The sequence below is a fragment of the Lethenteron reissneri genome, chromosome 66 (genome assembly GCF_015708825.2).
Source record: "Lethenteron reissneri isolate LAM-NWPU_2019-01 chromosome 66, ASM1570882v1, whole genome shotgun sequence".
NCBI classification, from domain to species: domain Eukaryota; kingdom Metazoa; phylum Chordata; class Hyperoartia; order Petromyzontiformes; family Petromyzontidae; genus Lethenteron; species Lethenteron reissneri.
In genome coordinates this window covers 9,341-35,062 of record NC_083844.1, presented here as the reverse complement: position 1 = coordinate 35,062, position 25,722 = coordinate 9,341, and the positions used below count along the sequence as shown (strand labels likewise).

The following is a 25,722-nucleotide window of genomic DNA, read 5'->3' as shown; positions in this document are numbered from 1 at the left end:
GCACGGTCTGCAAGCGCCCTTTTACGTTTGCCTCCTCCGCCTCTTCGTCCTCCATGAATCGCCACCTCCTTCTCTTCCACCCCGTCCATCCTCGTCGGAGTCGCTCGACCGCCCGCACTCCGCTCCATTGCCCCTCGCCCTGCGCTTGCCGCGTGCGCGCATGAACTCGGGCTGGGCCGGGTTCATCCCTGCGCAAGGAGGCAGTCGGTCATTGTTATTTGTACGTATTGGCGGGACACCGGTGCAGCATAGCAACACACCGGGTCCTCGTAACACAGTCCTGACGATGTGATTATTATCAGAGCGTGTTTGTTTGCGTGTTCACCACAAGTACGCGTGGTTAATGCAGTAACTTTATTCCTTGCAAAAGGAATAATCTATCTGGTGTGTGAACATATTAACACCTCCTGTTTTATTGCCAGAAAGGGTAAAACCGATTCTTATTTTTCATAATTTGATACTGGCAAAAAGGTCCCATGATATAGCTGCTCACCCCGAGCTATAAATGCTCTTGACACTGCATTGTCTTTGCGCTAGTCGCCTTTTGGTGTTGTTCTCTGGTCTGACACTGGTGAGACTAGGCCATGAAGAAAGGCTGTCTCTGGGGTAGACCAATCAGTTTCAAAGACATGATTAAATATTATCAGAGAGTGTATTGTTTGCGTGTTCACCACAAGTACACAATGGTTGATGCAGTCACCTGATTCTTGCAAAAGCTATAATCTATCTGGTGTTTTAACATCTTACCACCTCCTGTTTCATTCCCAAAAAGCGTAAACCCTATTTTATTTTTCATAGTCTCGACGATGTCGCTGTTGTACTCAGATTCAGCAGCCGCGTCCCCCATTCCGAACGTGCGGTGGCGACACCACGAGTGTATCGAGGCACCGTCCGACCGAGTCTCTAGGGGCACTAGGAGTCCAATCTTGCCACTGGAGCACTGGAGCAGCCGAACGTCATCAGACTGGGCGCCGCTGTATTGGCAACAGACTGCGAAGCTTCGTGTTCAGTCCTGCTCATGTAACGTTCCGTCTTCCCACCGCTTTGGCATCACGACAACTGGTTTTGACGCACCACCACCACCACCCCGAAATATCCTTCTGTTCGGGGTCTCGAATCGCGAGGAAAATAAATAATTTTTGCCACAAATGTGCTGATTATTTTATACAACGATTAGGTGTACCGCCACTACGTTCATTTATATTATTTGGCTGCTACAACAACAACCCCAAGCAATACAGTAAACACGATAGGAGTGAGTCTAGATTTGAAGCTTTCGTGACTGCAAGGATTCATACTCTTACCTTTTTTCGGTAAAGTCACGTAGGTAAAAATAAAAATAATAGAAATAATTTATTTTATTTCTATTATTTTATTACTTATTTTTACCTACGTGACTTTACCGAAAAAAACTTAAAAGTATGATACGAGTGCAAAGTATAGGAAAGGTAAACAAATCACACACACAAAATAAACTATTTTGTAAATGTTGTGGGTTTACTCTCCAACACTAGGAATCCGATGAGCTATGATGTCCCATAGGAAGCACGGGGTCAGAAAGTTACAACACAATACACAAACACGATAGGAGTATTTTATTATTTCCCTTTTACGTGACTTTACCGAAAGAACCAAGAAGACTAATGTATTTTGAACTATACATTAGTGCTTTTTGGTTTTTTATTATTTTAATTTCAAATATTTTTATTCACATTATTTTAATTTTATTTTTTCAATCCACGTCACTTTACCAAACGATCCAAAGATTACGACTTCCTGCAGTCACGAAAGTTTTAAGTCAAAATTATTTTTGTAAATGTTGTGGGTTTCCTCTCTAACATTATGAATCCGTAGGTAAAAAATCTAATTAAAATTAATAAAAGTACTTTTATTAATTTTAATTTTTACCTACGTGACTAGAATTATGAATCCGATGAGCTATGAAGCTCTTTTTCATAAATGTCCCATAGGGGGCACACGGGTTCAGAAAGTTACAACAACACAAAACACATACACGATAGGCGTGCAAAGTAGAGGAAAGTTAAACAAATCATTAAACTAAAACTAAATCTATTTTACTTCACCAGGTGAAGTCCACTGAGCTATTGGCTTGTTTTTCAGAAGCGACCTGGCTGCTACAAATGACAGCTCAACCAAGTGGCTTACCACGTGGACATTTATAGCAGCAGCCAAATACGTTAAACGCGTGATGTTGATTCTACATGTGGAGCGAAAACCCGGAGGACCGGGATCGAACCCACGACCAGGCGAGGTAGTTAACATCTCACCGGGGAGAGACACACGCAGACTCCAGATATATGACAGGCATCGTCAGGGTCGGGATCGAACCCACGACCTCCTGTAGACCAGGCAAGGTAGTTAACATCTCACCGGGGAGAGACACACGCAGATTCCAGATATATGACAGGCATCGTCAGGGTCGGGATCGAACCCACGACCTCCTGTAGACCAGGCGAGGTAGTTAACATCTCGCCACCATGGCGCCCCATGCATGCCACTCTGCTACGACGTCTTGGTCTCATCATTATAATCACTGCGACAATTAGTTGAGTTGCGAAGAGGCTCGGCCTGCCGTACCCACCAAGGTTCAGCAGGACGGCGTGGTTCTGCTTGATGTTCCTGTAGCGCCGCTTCTCGCACTCGGCCAGATCGCTCCACTCGGCCTTGGTGAAGAAGCCTCTGATGTCTCGGAAGTCGCCCATCTCCTGCTGCTGCTGCTGAGGCGCAGAGACACGGAGGGACGAGACGCGGACGACGGTCAGACGCAGTCACGGAGATGGAGTCACACGGAGACAGAGTCACAGGGAGACAGAGTCACAGGGAGACAGAGTCACAGGGAGACAGAGTCACACGAAGACAGAGTCACACGGAGACAGAGTCACACGGAGACAGAGTCACAGGGAGACAGAGTCACAGGGAGACAGAGTCACAGGGAGACAGAGTCACAGGGAGACAGAGTCACAGGGAGACAGAGTCACACGGAGACAGAGTCACAGGGAGACAGAGTCACACGGAGACAGAGTCACAGGGATACGAGACTAAGATCCCCCGTGTGGCCTTAACAGACTGTCGGGTCAAGCGCTGTGAGCGAGTAGCGGCGCCTATGAAGGCCCGAACGACACACGAGGGGGGGGGTGGGTGGCCAGCACCACGCCCGGCCGCCTTTGTCTCCCCAGTGGCGATGTTCACTACACACCGCTACACCAGGAACTCATTTGAGGCCGAGTCGACCTAGGGGATGAGGCCCAGGACCGGTTCAGAAAATCGTCACCGGTGAGGTAACTTTACCTCAGATGAGGTAACTTCACTTCATGCGAGGTAACATTACATTAGGTGAAGTAAAATTACCTCAGGTGAGGTAACTTTTCCTTTACCTCATGCGAGGTAAGTTACCTCGCGGGAGGTAAACATTACCTCAGGTAAATGTAGCATTACTTGATGTTATCCTAACGTATTCACATCACTTCAGCTAATGACCCTATCGTAATATTCTCACGTAGTTAAATCGTTAAACCACAATTATCGCGTGATTATTACCTCAGGGTAAGGTAATCGGAATGCAATGGAAGGCGAGGTAACTTACCTCAGGCAAGGTAACATCACCTCAGGTAAATGTAACATTACTTGAGGTATCCGAACGTATTCACATCACTTGAGCTAATGCTCATATCTTTACGCTAATATCGTTAAATCGTTAAACACAACGCTCGCGTGACGTCAACCACCTCAGTGTCGAGCCGTCGACACTTCACGCGGCAGCCATCGAAGTGCACCCAGCCTGGCACAGGCGCCGTGGTGACGTCACCGTCACTCAGTGGCCAATGGCGGCGGTTGGTGGTGGGGGGGGGGAAGTGGGGGGTGGATTGGGAGGGAGGAGGGGTTGGGGGGTGGGGGAGTGGGGGGGAGTGGGGGAGTGATGGGTGGTGGGGGGAGGGTGGGGTGGGGGGGGAGTGGGGGGGGGTTTATAATTATCGGAGTCGCAAAAGTTGCTACAAATGCTACGGGCCCCGCACTTTCAAGGGCCCCGCGCTAAATGCTTTCAAGATATCAATTCGGGTTAATTGATTCTGCACTTGCTCTATTACTATAGTACTATAGCGCCTTCAACTTTTTTTTATGAACGACTGGGTGTTTAAGGTTAGCGATTATTCGTATTATCCGGCTGTATAGCAAATGAAAAAATTGAAATACTTTACTGTGCAAGTAAAAAATGTGTGTTTTAATGTTTACGTTTAAAAAATAATAATTGGGCCCCTTTCTAGCACATGCTACAGGCCCCGAACTAACTTTATCCGGCACTGAGGGTAAGGTAATCAGAATGTGATGCAATCCGGATCAAATCACGTTATATTATAAGGTAATCTTCACCGCGACATTCTCATTCAGTGCAAAGTAAATCTTGTACAATTAATTAGTCGCTCATGTCAACACTGTACGAGATGTGTAGCTGTAATCGTAACGTGAAGTCGTCTCGTAGCGTAATCTTACACGATTTAAAATTCGCGTGAGATAGAATCCTCACTTTGACTACTGGTAGGAACCTCCTGGTTACACCAGCCCACAGGGGATTATTGTGTTCCGTCCGTCCGTCGTGTAGGGAGGGGCTGGGTGGGGAGGGAGGGGCTGGGTGGGGATGGTTGGGGAGGGGAGGGGCTGGGTGGGGAGGGTGGGGCTGGGTGGGGTGGGGTGGGGTGGGGGCTGGGTGGGGAGGGAGGGGCTGGGTGGGGATGGGTGGGGAGGGTGGGGGCTGGGTGGGGAGGGTGGGGCTGGGTGGGGTGGGGTGGGGTGGGGCTGGGTGGGGAGGAGGGGCTGGGTGGGGAGGGAGGGGCTGGGTGGGGCTGGGTGGGGAGGGTGGGGCTGGGTGGGGGGTGGGGCTGGGTGGGGGGTGGGGAGGGAGGGGCTGGGTGTGGGGGGTGGGAGGGGCTGGGTGGGGCTGAGTGGGGGGGGCTGGGTGGGGAGGGAGGGGCTGGGTGGGGCGGGGTGGGGCTGGGTGGGGGGAGGGGCTGGGTGGGGGGTGGGGGAGGAGGGGCTGGGTAGGGAGGGTGGGGCTGGGTGGGGGGTGGGGATGGGTGGGGCTGGGTGGGGGGTGGGAGGGAGTGGCTGGGTGGGGGTGGGGAGGGGCTGGGTGGGGCTGAGTGGGGGGGGCTGGGTGGGGGGGTGGGGAGGGAGGGGCTGGGTGGGGGGGTGGGGGAGGGGCTGGGTGGGGCTGAGTGGGGGGGGCTGGGTGGGGGGTGGGAGGGGCTGGTCACCCCGTGGTGCCCTTAGTAACCTCAGGTCGAGATAACATTACCTCAGGTGAGGTAACTTTACCTCAAATGAGGTAACTTTACCTCATGCGAGGTAACATTACCTTAGGTGAGGTAAAATTACTTCAGGTAGAGGTAACATTACCTCAGGCGATGTAACTTTACTTCAGACGAAGTAATATAACGTTAGGTCGAGGTAACATTACCTCAGGCAAAGGTAAAATTACGTCAGGTAAGGTAACATTATCTCAAATGAGGTAACTTTACCTTATGCGAGGTAAAATTACCTCAGGTAAATGTAACATTACTTGAGGTAATCCGAACGTATTCACATCACTTGAGCTAATGCCCATATCTTTACGCTAATATCGTTAAATCGTTAAACACAACGCTCGCGTGACGTCACCACCTCAGTGTCGAGCCGTCGACACTTCACGCGGCAGCCTCGAAGTGCACCCAGCCTGGCACAGGCGCCGTGGTGACGTCACCGTCACTCAGTGGCCAATGGCGGCGGTTGGTGGTGGGGGGGGGAGTGGGGGTGGGGGGGGAGTGGGGGGGAGTGGGGGGTGGGGGGGGAGTGGGGGGGAGGGGGGGGGGGGGGGCGGAATGGCGGTGGGGGTGTGGGGGGTGGGGAAGAGGGGGACGAGGGGGTGGGGGTGAGTGGGGGCGGAATGGCGGTTGGTGAGTGGTGGGAGGGGGGAATTGAGGGTGGGAGGGGTGGGGGGAGTAGGGGGTGGGAGGGGTGGGGGGGGTGGGGGTGAGTGATGGGGTGGGGGGAGTGGGGGTGGTGGGAAGTGGCGGGGAGTGAAGGGGGGTGATGGGGTGGGGGAGGGGGGTTGGGGGGGGTGATGGGGTGGGGGGGTGATGGGGTGGGGGGGAGTGATGGTGTGGGGGGAGTGGGGGGAGTGATGGGGTGGGGGGGAGTGATGGGGTGATGGGGTGGGGGGAGTGGGTGGGGGTTTTATACTGGTAGGAACGAAGTGGACCAGACCACCAATAGATTAATGTGTCTGTCCGTCCGTCCGTCCGTCTGACTGTCCGTCCGTCCGTCCGTGTATCAACATCGCCCCCTACTGCAAACACTTGGCATGACCCTACAAAAACCTTTAGACTCAGTTACGCTATCCTGGTAGCAACATCGCCCCCTACTGCAAACACTTGGCAGGACCCTACAAAAACCTTTTGACTCAGTGGGGCTTTCCTGGCTTAACAAGTGTAATAATAAACTTCGCTTCAAATTTACTTTACTGAAACGCAGCACGTTTTATTAACACAGAGACAAGATACATTTAATCGCCTTATTTGTGCACGAAAAGCACGGCGCGAGGCCTACTGCTGAGAAGGCTTCGCGAGGCCTAGTGCAGAAGGCTTCGCGAGGCCTACTGCAGGAGGCTTCGCGAGGCCTATTGCAGAGAAGGCTTCGCGAGGCCTAGTGCAGGAGGCTTCGCGAGGCCTACTGCAGGAGGCTTCGCGAGGCCTAGTGCAGGAGGCTTCGCGAGGCCTACTGCAGGGAAGGCATCGCGAGGCCTACTGCAGGGAAGGCATCGCAAGGCCTACTGCAGAGAAGGCTTCGCGAGGCCTACTGCAGAGAAGGCTTCGCGAGGCCTAGTGCAGAAAGCTTCGCGAGGCCTACTGCAGGAGGCTTCGCGAGGCCTACTGCGACAGGCTTCGCGAGGCCGTCCCTCTGTCTGACAAGATGGCCGCCCGCTCCCCCTGCGATCCGTGAACTAAATGAACTAAACAAGATGGCCGTCGCATCCGGCGCAGCCAATGACATCGCCTGTTGCAATCCTTGCTCTGTGGGCTCGCGAGTCAGTGGGGAGGGGGGTGTGGACGTCATCGCTCTGTGGGCGCGCGGGTCAGTGGGGAGGGGGGTGTGGACGTCATCGCTCTGTGGGCGCGCGAGTCAGTGGGGAGGGGGGTGTTGACGTCATTATTAAATAATAAAATAATAAAAAGAAATCTTTTACTTATTATTTTTATTTTCATTAGTGTATTATTAAATAGCATTTTTATTTTAATAATAAAATTTTACAATTACTTTTTTGTTTTATTATTATTATTTTATTATTTCCATCTTACGTGACTTTACCGAAAGAACCAAGCAGATGAATCCCTGCAGTCACGAAAGCTTTAAATCGAAATGACCACCGCGTTACAGGAGAACAACAGATCGTGAACGCGCTTCGACGATTCATGGCAACGGCAACACAAAGCGCCACGCGCAGTCTCTTGCGACCTGCTGTGGAGTGACTCATGCAGCCAGCTATGGCTGCAGGGTTTTGGTAGTACATGTTGTTTATGCCATTTATTGTGAAAATTCCGTCACAGTTCCTATGATTGCTTTTTCATTGCTTTCATGGCTTTATTTTGGTGATTTCGAAAAGTGTATTGGTTTAGCCATGTTTGTGTTGTTGTAGTACAGAGTTAGACTGATGGCCTTAATCTAAGTTGTCTTGTGGTTGTTGTTGTTGTTTGACTTGCATCCCACTGGGATTTTTGCACACAGCGTTGGTGTACGGTGTTTTTTCTGCAATATTTTTGCTGTCTTTTCTTGGATTTTCTGTTTGCACTTAGTCACATATTCACTTTAAGATGTTTTTTGTTCATGTTTTTTGTTTGTTGCGGTTGCACCCGATTCAAGAGCTGAATGGCTCACAGGGCTATACCTAATAAATGAACTTGAAATGAACTTGAAACCAGCGGTGTCTGCCCTTTAACCCCTGACCCCCCCGTCCAGCTCTTCCCCGCGCGTGCGATTGGTGCGTGTTGTCGTGAGAGCGGAGATGTCGTGTTTGCGTGGTGCGTGAGGGTGGCTCGCAGATCCCTTAAAGTGCTTGAACCATTCACCGACTCCTCTTCACATGTAATCTGACCGCTCAAAAAGAGCGAGTTTTATTCTTTAAAAAATACGATACTTTCTTCCAATAGGTATCCCAATTTATTCTAAACCATGTTCCATGATTGATGCAATGTTGGAATGCTGCTCAAATACCGTTCCTAAATTAGACATAAGGGTATCCTGGAATGAGCAAAGCATTCGTTTAATTGCGAGCAATTTGGGACGAGGGCAACTCGACGACGGTGTCCTTCCAAGAAGATGAATCCCTGCAGTCACGAAAGCTTTAAATCGAGGTGTCCTTATTAATAACAAAACCCCTGTGCACGACTGTCCGAGCTCTTTGCAAGCAAGTGGGTGGCTCTGAAAAGAGCCGTTGTTGTGGTGGTAGAGGCGGCGGCGCGTTCACTTCTTTGCCTGAGAGGTCTTCTTGGGCAGCAGCACGGCCTGGATGTTGGGCAGCACACCGCCCTGGGCGATAGTCACGCCGCCCATGAGCTTGTTGAGCTCCTCGTCGTTTCGCACGGCGAGCTGCAGGTGTCGGGGGATGATCCTCGTCTTCTTGTTGTCGCGGGCGGCATTGCCAGCCAGCTCGAGGATCTCGGCAGAAAGGTACTCGAGCACGGCGGCCAGGTAGACGGGTGCTCCAGCGCCGACCCGCTGGGCGTAATTGCCCTTGCGGAGCAGCCTGTGAACGCGACCCACGGGGAACTGCAGGCCGGCGCGGGAAGAGCGGGACTTTGCCTTGGCGCGAGATTTGCCACCGGTCTTGCCGCGTCCAGACATCGTTAAGGGACCTAGGATGCAAAAAGCACTGGAGACAAAGTACGAACGATTTGTGACGTTAACACGCACCACGGGAGCGGCTTTTATAGCGGAGACGAGGATCGTAGAGCGCGCCGCTGCTGATTGGCTCCTCTCGCTCGAGTCCCGCCCTCTCCTTGAGCCACCAATGACAAGCCGGGACGCGAGGATTCGATGTTGACTTTCATTATTTGTATCCATATATGTTTTAATGCGCACACGCATCTTATGAATTAAACAATGCGATACACGTACTTAATAGGTTCAAGTTTTAAGCATGATAGAGTTAATTTATGGGCGCGTGCTGGCAAGTCAAACTTATAAGCGGATTCCGCAAATATCAATGTATTATTGATTATAATCATCATTTTGAGGGACCGCATTGGTTATAAGAAATCATTGTGATAGCCTTGAGCTCGTGATTGATCGCCCACGTGCCTATACGGTGTATAGATATTTTTCTTTAACCGCCTGTTCGGGCAATGCCCAAAAATATATGTGCGTGAATAATTCAGTCTCAGTTTGCAAAATGTGAACTTCTTATCAGCTCGGGCTTGAAACAGCATAAACCAATATCTTTGGGTTTAATCTATATATATTAAATCGTGAATGTCTGTCTGTCTGTGTGTGGATGTCGGACCATACGCACTTTCATTGGACGCCGGTTGCCCCTGCCAACGCCTAGCGACGACTTCGCCGCTTTCATTGGACGCCGGTTGCCCCTGGCAACGGCTAGCGACGGGCTAGCAGTTGCGGGGTGGACGCCATCTTTAATTCCCGTTAAAAATAGGCGCACGCATTAACACGCGACTCTGAGGTAAATTCATCTAAGTTTCACGTCCTCTTTACTCCCCCCCCCACCACAATGTGTGCTATTACTATTATAGGGTCGGTAGATTATTAAATTATAGCGATTACACAGTATTATTGTAGCGCGGTGGGGGGGGGGGGGGGAAACGGCACCCGTACCCAGCGTCAGCCGGGTGGCAAAATCAGGCGAGGCGGGAGGCTCTGCACGGTGCTAGGCCTCCACACCCACCACGCGACTCTGAGGTAAAATACATTTCACCAAAATAACTCTTTTGTTGTACATTATGTAAACATGGTTTCACAACGCTTATACACAACACCAACGTGTGATGTTGAAGAATGAGCGGCGGGGTATAGAAATGAACTTGATTGTCGCTTACGCCTGACGACTCGTGAGAGCCGTGACCAGCAAACGAAGGTTTCCGGCACCCGAACTTTGAAGGACACACATGGAAGCTTTCTCACGAGTAAGTGGTGGCTCTGAAAAGAGCCTTTGTGTTGTGCTTTGAGGGCCGAGCTGGGCGTTCAAGCGCGCTCGCCACGAATGCGGCGGGCGAGCTGAATGTCCTTGGGCATGATGGTGACGCGCTTGGCGTGGATGGCGCACAGGTTGGTGTCCTCGAAGAGCGCGACAAGGTACGCTTCGCTGGCCTCCTGCAGAGCCATGACAGCGGAGCTCTGGAAGCGCAGGTCGGTCTTGAAGTCCTGCGCGATCTCCCTGACGATGCGCTGGAAGGGCAGTTTGCGGATGAGCAGCTCGGTGGACTTCTGGTAGCGGCGGATCTCGCGCAGAGCGACGGTGCCGGGCCTGTAGCGGTGAGGCTTCTTGACGCCGCCCGTGGCCGGAGCGCTCTTTCGGGCCGCCTTGGTGGCGAGTTGCTTGCGGGGGGCCTTGCCGCCCGTGGACTTGCGAGCCGTCTGCTTGGTGCGAGCCATGGCTTGGTGAGGGCAAAGATTCTCACAGGCGGGGAGGAGAAGGCGGCTTATGTAGCCCAGAGCGCGCGCTCACTGGTCAGCGGAGTCGTGACGTGCGAAGAAGGGGCGCGTGCTGATTGGTTGGCAGCGTGCAATGATCTCGAGTCGTCAACTCTTCTTCATCAACGAAATGTTCTCACTTTGGAGCATTGCAGAATGCCGCATCACGATGCAGTAGTTCCGTTTGAGCGCGGTCGATGTCTTTAACGGATGTTCTTTTCTCAAGCAAACACCTTTCCGAAAACAACTTTACAGTGCTCCGCGTGATCTAAATAAAGTGTGAAAAACTGCACTTCATTGGAAACAGTAATACGTAAAAATTATTCTTTGGTTCTTTCGGTAAAGTCACGTATAAAGAAAAAATAATATATTACAGCATACGACGTTTCGATTGCAACACAAGCAATCATCAGGTATAATGAAATAGCGACATAAAATCGAACCAGAAAAAAATTATAGACAGACATATAAGCAGACAGATATCACCAATTTGTTTCTTTATATACGTGACTTTACCGAAAGAACCAAAGAATAATTCCTGCAGTCACGAAAGCTCCAAAGTTAATACGTAAAATTGTCGGAAAGAGGTGATCACAGGGATAGATATCTATTCTCTTGGCATTGAGATGATGATCATCAATTATACTGCACGAGTCATCCATGCTAGGCGCTTACTTTTACATAGATGCACACGTGCAAAATGTTAGTTCCTGCCCGAAAATACAACCACGAATTAAATATATTGCATTGCAAGGTTTTGGCACCAAATATCCAATGTAATATCTGAATGGGCTGCAGATGAAATCAATGGACAAACAAGTCCAAGAAATGCCTGCTGGTGAACATGATGTGCCATGAATATTGTTATCGCTTTTATTCCCGTGGAAACAGGTTAAAATGCGTTCCATCTCTCCATTCCACTCAATGAGCGAACAATGTCCCCGCGTGAACCGGGGCTTTGTTGGAAGTTTCGTTTCGTACTCCTGCTAGGACTGGTACAAGCAGGTTCGGAGAGGTGGGTGGCTCTGAAAAGAGCCTTTGTAATTAATGGTGGAGTCGAGGCTTCACTTGGAGCTTGTGTACTTGGTGACGGCCTTGGTGCCCTCCGACACGGCGTGCTTGGCCAGCTCGCCGGGGAGCAGCAGTCGCACTGCGGTCTGGATCTCCCGAGAAGTGATGGTGGAGCGCTTGTTGTAGTGCGCCAGGCGGGACGCCTCGGAAGCGATGCGCTCGAAGATGTCGTTGACGAACGAGTTCATGATGCTCATTGCCTTGGACGAGATGCCGGTATCGGGGTGCACCTGCTTCATCACCTTGTAGATGTAAATGGCGTAGCTCTCCTTCCTGCGGTGGCGTCGCTTCTTGCCATCCTTGCGCGTAGCCTTGGTCACAGCCTTCTTGGAGCCCTTCTTGGGAGCAGGAACCTTGGCCGGCCCAGCGCTCTTTGATGCGGGAGGATCGGGCATGTCGACGCGTCGTAGGCAGCAGCTTCAGGTCAGAACAGACGGGAAGCGAATGTGGATGTCGCTCGCGCGTTGAGCTCCTTTTATAGGAGGCGAGATGCAAATCAGAGGATCGTAGTGCGCGGCGCTGCTGAGTGGCTCTTTTAGTACCGTCCCTCTCCATCAGCCTCCAATGAGAAACGCGGACGCGATGTTCACTTTAATATCGATTTTACTGCAAAAAGGACTTGTGAATATAACACAATGTAATGTCCAAACATGTGTATTAGTGAATTGCAGCCATGGCATTGCCTTTGTTTTAAAAAGGATGACTAGAAAACCCAATACAGTATATTGTGTTTTGAGCGTGGGTTTTTTTGTTTCTTACGAGGGATTGTTTCACCACTCGTCTAATACGGCGCACGGGCGTTTTATGAACGCAATTTGGAAAAATACAAGCGCTCGGTGGAGAAAAATAACTTCGCTGTTGTGCTGTACAGGTGGAGATTAGCATTCCGGCACGCTCCGTCAATTAGGACGAGTGTGCTGTAAGATTGTGGCGCCAAATGCTCTACGTAATATCGGAATCGGCTGCAGCTGGAAATAATTCACGCAAAATACCAGAAATGGGTACTGTATTAAGGCGTTCAAGAATTACGCCTTGTTAAATGTGTCGTGAATATCATGATTTCTTTCATTCATTCATGTGGAAGCAGATGAAGATTCGCCAACTCAACAAGCAAACGTCCAGCACGCTCACAACAACCCAGGACATGTGCTCCATTCAGAGCGTGTTTGGCAACACTGGCGCAAGCAGTTTCGAAGAGGTGGGTGGCTCTGAAAAGAGCCTTTGGGTTGGCTTAGTGTGCGAGAGATGGGCGCTCAGCCTCCGAAGCCGTAGAGAGTGCGGCCCTGGCGCTTGAGGGCGTAGACCACGTCCATGGCGGTGACGGTCTTGCGCTTGGCGTGCTCCGTGTAGGTGACGGCGTCGCGGATGACGTTCTCAAGGAAGACCTTCAGGACGCCGCGGGTCTCCTCGTAGATGAGGCCCGAGATGCGCTTCACACCGCCGCGGCGAGCGAGGCGGCGGATGGCGGGCTTGGTGATGCCCTGGATGTTGTCGCGCAGCACCTTGCGATGGCGTTTTGCGCCTCCCTTGCCGAGCCCCTTACCGCCTTTACCGCGTCCAGACATTGCGACTACTTGTGACAAAGCTCCTCGCGAGAGACTGCGCGCTCAGCTTGCAGCAGCAGCCGCCTTTATACCCGAAGCGTGGCGACGTCACCGACCACCCCTGCCCTCCGCGATGGCTCCGCCTTAAACCTTCCACCTTTAACCTCTGCGACGAAGAAAACCCTCCACCGTCGTCAATAACACTTCCTTGACATGTATAATATGCGACGTTTTGGGCAATGACCCTTCTTCGAAGCACTCTGGAATGATATTGGCACACCCGCAGCGAACGCCAGAGGAACGCGATCTGTTGCAAGATTGCACGTGCAGTGAATAATCGGTGTAAGGTCTTGTTTTCAAGTGAACAAGATGAACTAACTTTATAATCGTGTGAAGCTTAACGGCTTCCAACACAATAGTTGAGTGAACGTCACCAACTAGTTGTCCCAAAGTAAGAAAGACATTGCAAACAATGCGATATTTACGTATAGTAATTAATTTTAATAGAGAAGTTTAGAATGGTGCACCGCAATGTTTACAAAACAAAAACAAAGTGAAAAGGCGAGAACGAGCGAATGAAGGCAAATTGAGTAAAGCTGTCTGGAATCAATACATTTTTAGACGAAATTCCATATTGGCACCAGTAACATGATGACGGAATGAAGAGGTGCAACACATAATCAAAATTGGAGGTTCGTCAAGAATGCATCGATTTTGAATCTGGATTTAGATTAGAATCGCCAGCGAGAATGCTGACGTCGCTGAGATTACTCTGCACTCAGTTCGAGTGAGGGAGCTGCCACCCGCCTCGCCTGTGTTTGTGATCCCTGCTTTCGGGCTCGATCACTCCCATCACATCAATGCTTAAAACACATCGAGTGGGTGAAATGTTACACAGTTAATTTGAACTAATTGAAGCGCAGCAGCATCTGGTTCACTTTTTTAACGAAGTGGGTGGCTCTGAAAAGAGCCGTTGAGGTGGAGTGAATCGAGCGTCGGTCGTCCCATCGGATTCACTTCTTTGGCGCAGTCTTCTTGGGCTTGGCCGCGGCCTTCTTGGGCTTGGCCACCTTGGGTTTGGCGGCCTTGGCCTTGACGGTCTTGGGCTTAGCGACCTTGGGCTTCGCAGCCTTGGGCTTGGCTGGGCTCTTCGCCGCCTTCTTGGGCTTAACAGCCGACTTCACCTTTTTGGGGCTCTTGGCCGCCTTGGCAGCCGCGGGCTTCTTTGCTTTCTTGGGAGACTTCTTGGGCGCGGTCTTCTTGGCTGCCGCGGGCTTCTTCACCTTCTTGGCTGCCGCGGGCTTTTTAGCTGCGGGCTTTGCCGTTGACGACTTGGGCTTCGCCTTTGCGGCAGCCTTTTCCTTGTTGAGTTTGAAAGAGCCAGACGCGCCGCTGCCCTTCACTTGCGCCACGGCGTCTTTGGCCACGAGCTTCTTGATGGCCAACTTCACGCGGGCATTGTTCTTCTCCACGTCGTATCCTCCGGCAGCAAGCGACTTTTTGAGCGCAGGAAGAGACACGCCGTTCCTCTCCTTGCTGCTGGCCAGAGCCTTGAGGATGAGCTCGGACACGCTGGGGCCGACCTTCTTGGCCTTTGGAGCGGCGCGCTTCTTCTTGGGGCTTTTAGGCGCTGAAGTAGCCGCAGCTGGTGGTTGAGCAGGAGCAGTTTCCGCCATCTCAAGACGTCGCTTTTATCGCCTCGCCTCTTGGAAACCGAAATCAGCGCTCTCACGAATTCGAACCGAGCGTCCTCCAGGCCCGAGGTTATTATAGAAGCGGCGTACTGAATGCGGACGTCGCTGAGATCATCCAGCACTCAGCTCTAGTGAGGGAGTTGCCTCCATACTCACTGTGTTTATCACGCCTGCCTTTGGGCTCGATTACTCCCGTAACGTTCATACTTACATGCATCTAGTTAATACATCATCACGAAGATCACTTCTTTAATGTACGTTACTTATGCAATATACGACAATGCTCACGATATAAATTATAATTCTAAACAAGTGAACAACCAACATTTGGGAGACATTGTTCGGTCAGGGCAAGATATGATGATTGTCGGTTTTCAAAAGTGTTACTGATGAACACTATTTAAAACGCACTCGAATTTTTTGCAAGACAAGATGCTTCAACATACTACTCATTTAATTCCAACGAAATATTTTCTATTTAAGTTTTGCCTCGCGCGCTCGCGATTCCTCCTCTCGCGCTATGGTGAGGACTGCGCGCCATGTCAATCGTCCCTTGTCACCGAACTTTTAACTGGACGTTTTAATCGAACTTTGAAATGAATAAATTTATGGATTTTCAGATGGACAACAAACTGAAGAAAATTACTCAAAATTAACCGACATTATATGGAAAGTTTAACATTTTACGTGGCAAGAGATGAGTAGCTCACGCACTGCAGAAGGGTCGCGCGCCTTGAAGGCACGGTGCACAATCATCACCACTCAAATTCAACTCAAGTGACTCCGCAGTCGAATGTTTAAAGAAAATATATAATCTTACGTTTAATGCATTGACAGAGTTGATATTCTAGGAGCGCAGGATGGTTCATGCGATGAGTTGTTTTTACTGCAATAAGTAACACGTATTTACTGCACTAAGTAACACGAATGAGTAATCATTGGAAAGATGTTATTAACCATGTAAAAAATATTTAACTACACATATTTGTACCATCTTATTTGACAGGTAATATTATACTTTACCGAGTGTTAACATCCCCAGCGTTTACCAGTACTTTTATGCTTACTATCAGCTAACACCGGCCACAACCCTGAGCTGATGTGCTCATTTGTTCTCTTTTAGCCCCGACACCCCCGCCACTTCCCGGCAACCACATTCAGATAAGCCCCCCTCTTCCCCCCTGATTTGTTATTTTATTATTTATATTGTTTTAGTTATTTATTATTGTTTTACCTACGTGACTTTACCGAAAAAACCTAAGAGTATGAATCATTGCAGTCACGAAAGCTACAAATTTAGAACGAATGCAATAATCATTCATTCCACGCGCATGTGAAGAGGCGTAGTAGATTGGTTTATGCACTTCTGGTAGGAACGAAGTGGACCAGACTCCAATAGATTATATCGTGCGTCCGTTTGTCCGTCCGTCCGTCCGTCCGTGTGTCAACATCGCCCCCTACTGCAAACACTTGGCATGACCCTACAAAAACATTTAGACTCAGTGACGCTATCCTGGCTAACCAAGTGTAGCATTCCCTTATAATTCCCTCAGATAGCTTTTAATTACAATGTTACATTCCCTGATGTTTTTAAATAGCAACATTGACATTTAAAGCTTCAACATAAATAATTAAAACATTTATATTAACAATTAACCCACGGCGGCCTAAGGCCTACAGCTAGGCCTAAAGCCTAGACCTAGGCCTCAAGCTCTCCCTTCGTATAGTTCCCCCGCGTGTGTGAAAGGGAGTAAATGGTTAACAAGGTTACATTCCCTGATGTTTTTTAATAGAAACATTTACATTTAAAGCTTTTACATAAATAATTAAAACATTTATATTAACAATTAACCCACGGCAGGCCTAAGGCCTACAGCTAGGCCTAAAGCCTAGACCTAGGCCTCAAGCTCTCCCTTCGTATAGTTCCCCTGTGTGTGTGAAAGGCAGTAAATATTTAACAATGTTACATTCCCTGATGTTTTTTAATAGAAACATTTACATTTAAAGCTTTTTCATTAAAAACAACTCCCTACCTCCACCCTCTCGTTGGCGGCTCTCCAGCCGAGCCAGGCCTGGGAATCTCTCCCCCGCTCGGGGTGTATTGGGCGGGGCTACAGCGGCAAGGGGCGGGGCTACAGCGGCAGGGGGCGGGGCTACAGCGGCAGGGGGCGGGGCTACGCGGCAGGGGGCCGGGCTACAGCGGCAGGGGGCGGGGCTACAGCGGCAGGGGGCGGGGCTACGCGGCAGCGGGCGGGGCTACAGCGGCAGGGGGCGGGGCTACGCGGGGCTGGGCGGGGACACCGAGATGGGGCGGGGCCACGGGTGGCGGGGCGGGGTTACGCGGGTGGAGGGCGGGGCCACGGGGGCGGAGCGGGGCCACGGGGGAGCGGGGCGGGGTCAAGCGGTGGGAGGCGGAGCTTAGCGCGATGGAGGGAGGGGCCGTTGGCGAAAAGGGGCGGAGTCTACAGTCGAGAATACAGTACCGGGGGCGAGGAGGCGGGGCTAACAGTGATAGGGGCGTGGCCCACGGCGCTGCATCTCGTGCAGATTGTTACTACTCACTGTGTCTGCTCCAAGCTGCACTCACGTAGGTACATACTTGTGCAATACTATTATTTTTTTGCAGAACGGTTACTACTACTTTATTGTTTCTTATGTTCCACTACGTCTACGTTTCCATCCACTCATTGGCGCCCATTTTTTGCCATTTCATTTTATTATAGCCATTCAATTGTTCGGTCCTACCAGCCCACCCCACAGGGACCTGTTTTCACCAACGCACAGCAATATTCGTTCCAAGACCAACCCCGGGCACACGTCCCACAGCCCCTTTTAACTCCTCAATCTCCGCTCCCAATACACATTCGCGTCCAGCACGCCTGGTCCGGGTGACGTCACTGCCCTTTAACCCCTGACCCCCCCGTCCAGCTCTTATTTCCCGCGCGTGTGTGAAAAAAAATTAAGATTGATTGGTGCGTGTTGTCGTGAGAGCGGAGATGTCGTGTTTGCGTGGTGCGTGGTGCGTGAGGGTGGCTCGCAGATCCCTTGAAGTGCTTGAACCATTCTCCGACTCCTCTTCATATGTAATCTGACCGCTCAAAAAGAGCGAGTTTTATTCTTTAAAAAAACACGATACTTTCTTCCAATAGGCACCTCAATTTATTCTAAACCATGTTCCATGATTGATGCAATGTTGGAATGCTGCTCAAATACCGTTCCTAAATTAGACATAAAGGGTATCTGGAATGAGCAGAGAATTCGTTTAATTGCGCGCAATTTGGGACGAGGGCAACTCGACGACGGTGTCCTTATTAATAACAAAACCCCTGTGTACGACTGTACCGAGCTCTTTGCAAGCAAGTGGGTGGCTCTGAAAAGAGCCGTTGTTGTGGTGGTAGAGGCGGCGGCGCGTTCACTTCTTTGCCTGAGAGGTCTTCTTGGGCAGCAGCACGGCCTGGATGTTGGGCAGCACACCGCCCTGGGCGATAGTCACGCCGCCCATGAGCTTGTTGAGCTCCTCGTCGTTTCGCACGGCGAGCTGCAGGTGTCGGGGGATGATCCTCGTCTTCTTGTTGTCGCGGGCGGCATTGCCAGCCAGCTCGAGGATCTCGGCAGAAAGGTACTCGAGCACGGCGGCCAGGTAGACGGGTGCTCCAGCGCCGACCCGCTGGGCGTAATTGCCCTTGCGGAGCAGCCTGTGAACGCGACCCACGGGGAACTGCAGGCCGGCGCGGGAAGAGCGGGACTTTGCCTTGGCGCGAGATTTGCCACCGGTCTTGCCGCGTCCAGACATCGTTAAGGGACCTAGGATGCAAAAAGCACTGGAGACAAAGTACGAACGATTTGTGACGTTACCACGCACCACGGGAGCGGCTTTTATAGCGGAGACGAGGATCGTAGAGCGCGCCGCTGCTGATTGGCTCCTCTCGGTCGAGTCCCGCCCTCTCCTTGAGCCACCAATGACAAGCCGGGACGCGAGGATTCGATGTTGACTTTCATTATTTGTATCCATATATATTTGAATGCGGACACGCATCTTATGAATTAAACAATGCGATACACGTACTTAATAGGTTCAAGTTTTAAGCATAATAGAGTTAATTTATGGGCGCGTGCTGGCAAGTCAAACTTATAAGCGGATTCCGCAAATATCAATGTATTATTGATTATAATCATTTTGAGGGACCGCATTGGTTATAAGAAATCATTGTGATAGCCTTGAGCTCGTGATTGATCGCCCACGTGCCTATACGGTGTATAGATATTTTTTTTTAACCGCCTGTTCGGGCAATGCCTAAAAATATATGTGCGTGAATAATTCAGTCTCAGTTTGCAAAATGTGAACTTCTTATCAGCTCGGGCTTGAAACAGCATAAACCAATATCTTTGGGTTTAATCTATATATATAAAATCGTGAATGTCTGTCTGTCTGTGTGTGGATGTCGGACCATACGCACTTTCATTGGACGCCGGTTGCCCCTGCCAACGCCTAGCGACGACTTCGCCGCTTTCATTGGACGCCGGTTGCCCCTGGCAACGGCTAGCGACGGGCTAGCAGTTGCGGGGTGGACGCCATCTTTAATTCCCGTTAAAAATAGGCGCACGCATTAACACGCGACTCTGAGGTAAATTCATCTAAGTTTCACGTCCTCTTTACTCCCCCCCCCACCACAATGTGTGCTATTACTATTATAGGGTCGGTAGATTATTAAATTATAGCGATTACACAGTATTATTGTAGCGCGGTGGGGGGGGGGGGGAAACGGCACCTGTACCCAGCGTCAGCCGGGTGGCAAAATCAGGCGAGGCGGGAGGCTCTGCATTGTGCTAGGCCTCCACACCCACCACGCGACTCTGAGGTAAAATACATTTCACCAAAATAACTATTTTGTTGTACATTATGTAAACATGGTTTCACAACGCTTATACACAACACCAACGTGTGATGTTGCAGAATGAGCGGCGGGGTATAGAAATGAACTTCATTGTCGCTTACGCCTGACGACTCGTGAGAGCCGTGACCAGCAAACGAAGGTTTCCGGCACCCGAACTTTGAAGGACACACATGGAAGCTTTCTCACGAGTAAGTGGTGGCTCTGAAAAGAGCCTTTGTGTTGTGCTTTGAGGGCCGAGCTGGGCGTTCAAGCGCGCTCGCCACGAATGCGGCGGGCGAGCTGAATGTCCTTGGGCATGATGGTGACGCGCTTGGCGTGGATGGCGCACAGGTTGGTGTCCTCGAAGAGCGCGACAAGGTACGCTTCGCTGGCCTCCTGCAGAGCCATGACAGCGGAGCTCTGGAAGCGCAGGTCGGTCTTGAAGTCCTGCGCGATCTCCCTGACGAGGCGCTGGAAGGGCAGTTTGCGGATGAGCAGCTCGGTGGACTTCTGGTAGCGGCGGATCTCGCGCAGAGCGACGGTGCCGGGCCTGTAGCGGTGAGGCTTCTTGACGCCGCCCGTGGCCGGAGCGCTCTTTCGGGCCGCCTTGGTGGCGAGTTGCTTGCGGGGGGCCTTGCCGCCCGTGGACTTGCGAGCCGTCTGCTTGGTGCGAGCCATGGCTTGGTGAGGGCAAAGATTCTCACAGGCGGGGAGGAGAAGGCGGCTTATGTAGCCCAGAGCGCGCGCTCACTGGTCAGCGGAGTCGTGACGTGCGAAGAAGGGGCGCGTGCTGATTGGTTGGCAGCGTGCAATGATCTCGAGTCGTCAACTCTTCTTCATCAACGAAATGTTCTCACTTTGGATCATTGCAGAATGCCGCATCACGATGCAGTAGTTCCGTTTGAGCGCCGTCCATGTCTTTAACGGATCTTATTTTCTCAAGCAAACACCTTTCCGAAGACAACTTTACAGTGCTCCGCGTGATCTAAATAAAGTGTGAAGAAAATGCACTTCATTGGAAGCAGTAATACGTAAAAAATATTCTTTGGTTCTTTCGGTAAAGTCACGTATAAAGAAAAAATAATAAATTAAATAATAGCATACGACGTTTCGATTGCAACACAAGCAATCATCATCAGGTATAATGAAATAGCGACATAAAATCTAACCAGAAAAAAATTATAGACAGACATATAAGCAGACAGATATCACCAATTTGTTTCTTTATATACGTGACTTTACCGAAAGAACCAAAGAATAATTCCTGCAGTCACGAAAGCTCCAAAGTTAATACGTAAAAATGTCGGAAAGGTGATCACAGGGATAGATATCTATTCTCTTGGCATTGAGATGATGATCATCAATTATACTGCACGAGTCATCCATGCTAGGCGCTTACTTTTACATAGATGCACACGTGCAAAATGTTAGTTCCTGCCCGAAAATACAACCACGAATTAAATATATTGCATTGCAAGGTTTTGGCACCAAATATCCAATGTAATATCTGAATGGGCTGCAGATGAAATCAATGGACAAACAAATCCAAGAAATGCCTGCTGGTGAATATGATGTGCCATGAATATTGTTATCGCTTTTATTCACGTGGAAACAGGTTAAAATGCGTTCCATCTCTCCATTCCACTCAATGAGCGAACAATGTCCCCGCGTGAACCGGGGCTTTGTTGGAAGTTTCGTTTAGTACTCCTGCTAGGACTGGTACAAGCAGGTTCGGAGAGGTGGGTGGCTCTGAAAAGAGCCTTTGTAATTAATGGTGGAGTCGAGGCTTCACTTGGAGCTTGTGTACTTGGTGACGGCCTTGGTGCCCTCCGACACGGCGTGCTTGGCCAGCTCGCCGGGGAGCAGCAGTCGCACTGCGGTCTGGATCTCCCGAGAAGTGATGGTGGAGCGCTTGTTGTAGTGCGCCAGGCGGGACGCCTCGGAAGCGATGCGCTCGAAGATGTCGTTGACGAACGAGTTCATGATGCTCATTGCCTTGGACGAGATGCCGGTATCGGGGTGCACCTGCTTCATCACCTTGTAGATGTAAATGGCGTAGCTCTCCTTCCTGCGGTGGCGTCGCTTCTTGCCATCCTTGCGCGTAGCCTTGGTCACAGCCTTCTTGGAGCCCTTCTTGGGAGCAGGAACCTTGGCCGGCCCAGCGCTCTTTGATGCGGGAGGATCGGGCATGTCGACGCGTCGTAGGCAGCAGCTTCAGGTCAGAACAGACGGGAAGCGAATGTGGATGTCGCTCGCGCGTTGAGCTCCTTTTATAGGAGGCGAGATGCAAATCAGAGGATCGTAGTGCGCGGCGCTGCTGAGTGGCTCTTTTAGTACCGTCCCTCTCCATCAGCCTCCAATGAGAAACGCGGACGCGATGTTCACTTTAATATCGATTTTACTGCTAAAAGGACTGGTGAATATAACACAATGTAATGTCCAAACATGTGTATTAGTGAATTGCAGCCATGGCATTGCCTTTGTTTAAAAAAGGATGACTGGAAAACCCAATACAGTATATTGTGTTTTGAGCGTGGGTTTTTTTGTTTCTTACGAGGGATTGTTTCACCACTCGTCTAATACGGCGCACGGGCGTTTTATGAACGCAATTTGGAAAAATACAAGCGCTCGGTGGAGAAAAATAACTTCGCTGTTGTGCTGTACAGGTGGAGATTAGCATTCCGGCACGCTCCGTCAATTAGGACGAGTGTGCTGTAAGATTGTGGCGCCAAATGCTCTACGTAATATCGGAATCGGCTGCAGCTGGAAATAATTAACGCAAAATACCATAAATAGGTACTGTATTAAGGCGTTCAAGAATAACGCCTTGTTAAATGTGACGTGAATATCATGATTTCTTTCATTCATGTGGAAGCAGATGAAGATTCGCCAACTCAACAAGCGAACGTCCAGCACGCTCACAACAACCCAGGACATGTGCTCCATTCAGAGCGTGTTTGGCAACACTGGCGCAAGCAGTTTCGAAGAGGTGGGTGGCTCTGAAAAGAGCCTTTGGGTTGGCTTAGTGTGCGAGAGATGGGCGCTCAGCCTCCGAAGCCGTAGAGAGTGCGGCCCTGGCGCTTGAGGGCGTAGACCACGTCCATGGCGGTGACGGTCTTGCGCTTGGCGTGCTCCGTGTAGGTGACGGCGTCGCGGATGACGTTCTCAAGGAAGACCTTCAGGACGCCGCGGGTCTCCTCGTAGATGAGGCCCGAGATGCGCTTCACACCGCCGCGGCGAGCGAGGCGGCGGATGGCGGGCTTGGTGATGCCCTGGATGTTGTCGCGCAGCACCTTGCGATGGCGTTTTGCGCCTCCCTTGCCGAGCCCCTTACCGCCTTTACCGCGTCCAGACATTGCGACTACTTGTGACAAAGCTCCTCGCGAGAGACTGCGCGCTCAGCTTGCAGCAGCAGCCGCCTTTATACCCGAAGCGTGGCGACGTCACCGACCACCCCTGCCCTCCGCGATGGCTCCGCCTTAAACCTTCCACCTTTAACCTCTGCGACGAAGAAAACCCTCCACCGTCGTCAATAACACTTCCTTGACATGTATAATATGCGACGTTTTGGGCAATGGCCCTTCTTCGAAGCACTCTGGAATGATATTGGCACACCCGCAGCGAACGCCAGAGGAACACGATCTGTTGCAAGATTGCACGTGGAGTGAATAATCGGTGTAAGGTCTTGTTTTCAAGTGAACAAGATGAACTAACTTTATAATCGTGTGAAGCTTAACGGCTTCCAACACAATAGTTGAGTGAACGTCACCAACTAGTTGTCCCAAAGTAAGAAAGACATTGCAAACAATGCGATATTTACGTATAGAAATTAATTTAAATAGAAAAGTTTAGATGGTGCACCGCAATGTTTACAAAACAAAAACAAATTAAAAAGGTCAGAACGCGCGAATGAAGGCAAATTGAGTAAAGCTGTCTGGAATCAATACATTTTTAGACGAAATTCCATATTTGGCACCAGTAACATGATGACGAAATGAAGAGGTGCAACACATAATCAAAATTGGAGGTTCGTCAAGAATGCATCGATTTTGAATCTGGATTTAGATTAGAATCGCCAGCGAGAATGCTGACGTCGCTGAGATTACTCTGCACTCAGTTCGAGTGAGGGAGCTGCCACCCGCCTCGCCTGTGTTTGTGATCCCTGCTTTCGGGCTCGATCACTCCCATCACATCAATGCTTAAAACACATCGAGTGGGTGAAATGTTACACAGTTAATTTGAACTAATTGAAGCGCAGCAGCATCTGGTTCACTTTTTGAACGAAGTGGGTGGCTCTGAAAAGAGCCGTTGAGGTGGAGTGAATCGAGCGTCGGTCGTCCCATCGGATTCACTTCTTTGGCGCAGTCTTCTTGGGCTTGGCCGCGGCCTTCTTGGGCTTGGCCACCTTGGGTTTGGCGGCCTTGGCCTTGACGGTCTTGGGCTTAGCGACCTTGGGCTTCGCAGCCTTGGGCTTGGCTGGGCTCTTCGCCGCCTTCTTGGGCTTAACAGCCGACTTCACCTTTTTGGGGCTCTTGGCCGCCTTGGCAGCCGCGGGCTTCTTTGCTTTCTTGGGAGACTTCTTGGGCGCGGTCTTCTTGGCTGCCGCGGGCTTCTTCACCTTCTTGGCTGCCGCGGGCTTTTTAGCTGCGGGCTTTGCCGTTGACGACTTGGGCTTCGCCTTTGCGGCAGCCTTTTCCTTGTTGAGTTTGAAAGAGCCAGACGCGCCGCTGCCCTTCACTTGCGCCACGGCGTCTTTGGCCACGAGCTTCTTGATGGCCAACTTCACGCGGGCATTGTTCTTCTCCACGTCGTATCCTCCGGCAGCAAGCGACTTTTTGAGCGCAGGAAGAGACACGCCGTTCCTCTCCTTGCTGCTGGCCAGAGCCTTGAGGATGAGCTCGGACACGCTGGGGCCGACCTTCTTGGCCTTTGGAGCGGCGCGCTTCTTCTTGGGGCTTTTAGGCGCTGAAGTAGCCGCAGCTGGTGGTTGAGCAGGAGCAGTTTCCGCCATCTCAAGACGTCACTTTTATCGCCTCGCCTCTTTGAAACCGAAATCAGCGCTCTCACGAATTCGAACCGAGCGTCCTCCAGGCCCGAGGTTATTATAGAAGCGGCGTACTGAAAGCGGACGTCGCTGAGATCATCCAGCACTCAGCTCTAGTGAGGGAGTTCCCACCATACTCACTGTGTTTATCACGCCTGCCTTTGGGCTCGATTACTCCCGTAACGTTCATACTTACATGCATCTAGTTAATACATCATCACGAAGATCACTTCTTTAATGTACGTTACTTATGCAATATACGACAATGCTCACGATATAAATTATAATTCTAAACAAGTGAACAACCAACATTTGGGAGACATTGTTCGGTCAGGGCAAGATATGATGATTGTCGGTTTTCAAAAGTGTTACTGATGAACACTATTTAAAACGCACTCGAATTTTTTGCAAGACAAGATGCTTCAACAGACTACTCATATTTAATTCCAACAAAATATTTTCTATTTAAGTTTTGCCTCGCGCGCTCGCGATTCCTCCTCTCGCGCTATGGTGAGGACTGCGCGCCATGTCTGGTGAGAATAGAGGGGAGTGTGGAGATCTGGTGAGAATAGAGGGGAGTGTGGAGTTCCGGTGAGAATAGAGGGGAGCGTGGAGTTCTGGTGAGAATAGAGGGGAGTGTGGAGTTCCGGTGGGAATAGAGGGGAGTGTGGAGTTCTGGTGGGAATAGAGGGGAGTGTGGAGTTTCGGTGAGAATAGAGGGGAGTGTGGAGTTCCGGTTGGAATAGAGGGGAGTGTGGAGTTCTGGTGAGAATAGAGGGGAGTGTGGAGTTCCGATGAGA

General features: G+C 50.6%; 6 protein-coding genes across 6 annotated transcripts; all 6 read right to left on the bottom strand.

The window, feature by feature from the left end:
• Positions 1–8,410: 8,410 nt before the first annotated feature.
• On the bottom strand, positions 8,411–10,225 carry LOC133359778 (histone H2A-like). Its single transcript, XM_061578308.1, has 2 exons — positions 10,101–10,225; positions 8,411–8,920 (listed from the first exon to the last, which is right to left on the bottom strand). The coding sequence occupies exons 1-2, from the start codon at positions 10,169–10,171 to the stop codon at positions 8,512–8,514; spliced, it is 480 nt and encodes a 159-aa protein (XP_061434292.1). The 5' UTR covers positions 10,172–10,225; the 3' UTR covers positions 8,411–8,511.
• A 20-nt stretch (positions 10,226–10,245) lies between these two features.
• On the bottom strand, positions 10,246–11,196 carry LOC133359793 (histone H3-like). The gene has a single exon (XM_061578324.1). The coding sequence runs from the start codon at positions 10,654–10,656 to the stop codon at positions 10,246–10,248; it is 411 nt and encodes a 136-aa protein (XP_061434308.1). The 5' UTR covers positions 10,657–11,196.
• A 465-nt stretch (positions 11,197–11,661) lies between these two features.
• LOC133359802 (histone H2B type 3-B-like) lies at positions 11,662–12,417 on the bottom strand. Its single transcript, XM_061578334.1, has one exon. The coding sequence runs from the start codon at positions 12,159–12,161 to the stop codon at positions 11,760–11,762; it is 402 nt and encodes a 133-aa protein (XP_061434318.1). The 5' UTR covers positions 12,162–12,417; the 3' UTR covers positions 11,662–11,759.
• Positions 12,418–13,953: 1,536 nt separating this feature from the next.
• LOC133359763 (histone H1.5-like) lies at positions 13,954–16,307 on the bottom strand. The gene has a single exon (XM_061578294.1). It carries the CDS (start codon positions 14,984–14,986, stop codon positions 14,324–14,326), a length of 663 nt encoding a protein of 220 aa, XP_061434278.1. The 5' UTR covers positions 14,987–16,307; the 3' UTR covers positions 13,954–14,323.
• A 2,045-nt stretch (positions 16,308–18,352) lies between these two features.
• On the bottom strand, positions 18,353–20,112 carry LOC133359788 (histone H2A-like). The gene is made up of 2 exons (XM_061578318.1): positions 20,001–20,112; positions 18,353–18,825 (listed from the first exon to the last, which is right to left on the bottom strand). Exons 1-2 carry the CDS (start codon positions 20,069–20,071, stop codon positions 18,417–18,419), a joined length of 480 nt encoding a protein of 159 aa, XP_061434302.1. The 5' UTR covers positions 20,072–20,112; the 3' UTR covers positions 18,353–18,416.
• Positions 20,113–23,881: 3,769 nt separating this feature from the next.
• LOC133359769 (histone H1.5-like) lies at positions 23,882–25,311 on the bottom strand. Its single transcript, XM_061578300.1, has one exon. It carries the CDS (start codon positions 24,887–24,889, stop codon positions 24,227–24,229), a length of 663 nt encoding a protein of 220 aa, XP_061434284.1. The 5' UTR covers positions 24,890–25,311; the 3' UTR covers positions 23,882–24,226.
• Positions 25,312–25,722: the final 411 nt, after the last annotated feature.

Coding starts and splice junctions, on each gene's coding strand:
- LOC133359778 (XM_061578308.1), bottom strand. CDS start 10,171: ATGTGTGTCCTTCAAAGTTCGGGTGCCGGAAACCTTCGTTTGCTGGTC. Junction 8,921..10,100: donor GCTCTCACGAGTCGTCAGGC/GTAAGCGACAAT, acceptor CTTTGTCTCCAG/TGCTTTTTGCATCCTAGGTC.
- LOC133359793 (XM_061578324.1), bottom strand. CDS start 10,656: ATGGCTCGCACCAAGCAGACGGCTCGCAAGTCCACGGGCGGCAAGGCC.
- LOC133359802 (XM_061578334.1), bottom strand. CDS start 12,161: ATGCCCGATCCTCCCGCATCAAAGAGCGCTGGGCCGGCCAAGGTTCCT.
- LOC133359763 (XM_061578294.1), bottom strand. CDS start 14,986: ATGGCGGAAACTGCTCCTGCTCAACCACCAGCTGCGGCTACTTCAGCG.
- LOC133359788 (XM_061578318.1), bottom strand. CDS start 20,071: ATGTGTGTCCTTCAAAGTTCGGGTGCCGGAAACCTTCGTTTGCTGGTC. Junction 18,826..20,000: donor GCTCTCACGAGTCGTCAGGC/GTAAGCGACAAT, acceptor CTTTGTCTCCAG/TGCTTTTTGCATCCTAGGTC.
- LOC133359769 (XM_061578300.1), bottom strand. CDS start 24,889: ATGGCGGAAACTGCTCCTGCTCAACCACCAGCTGCGGCTACTTCAGCG.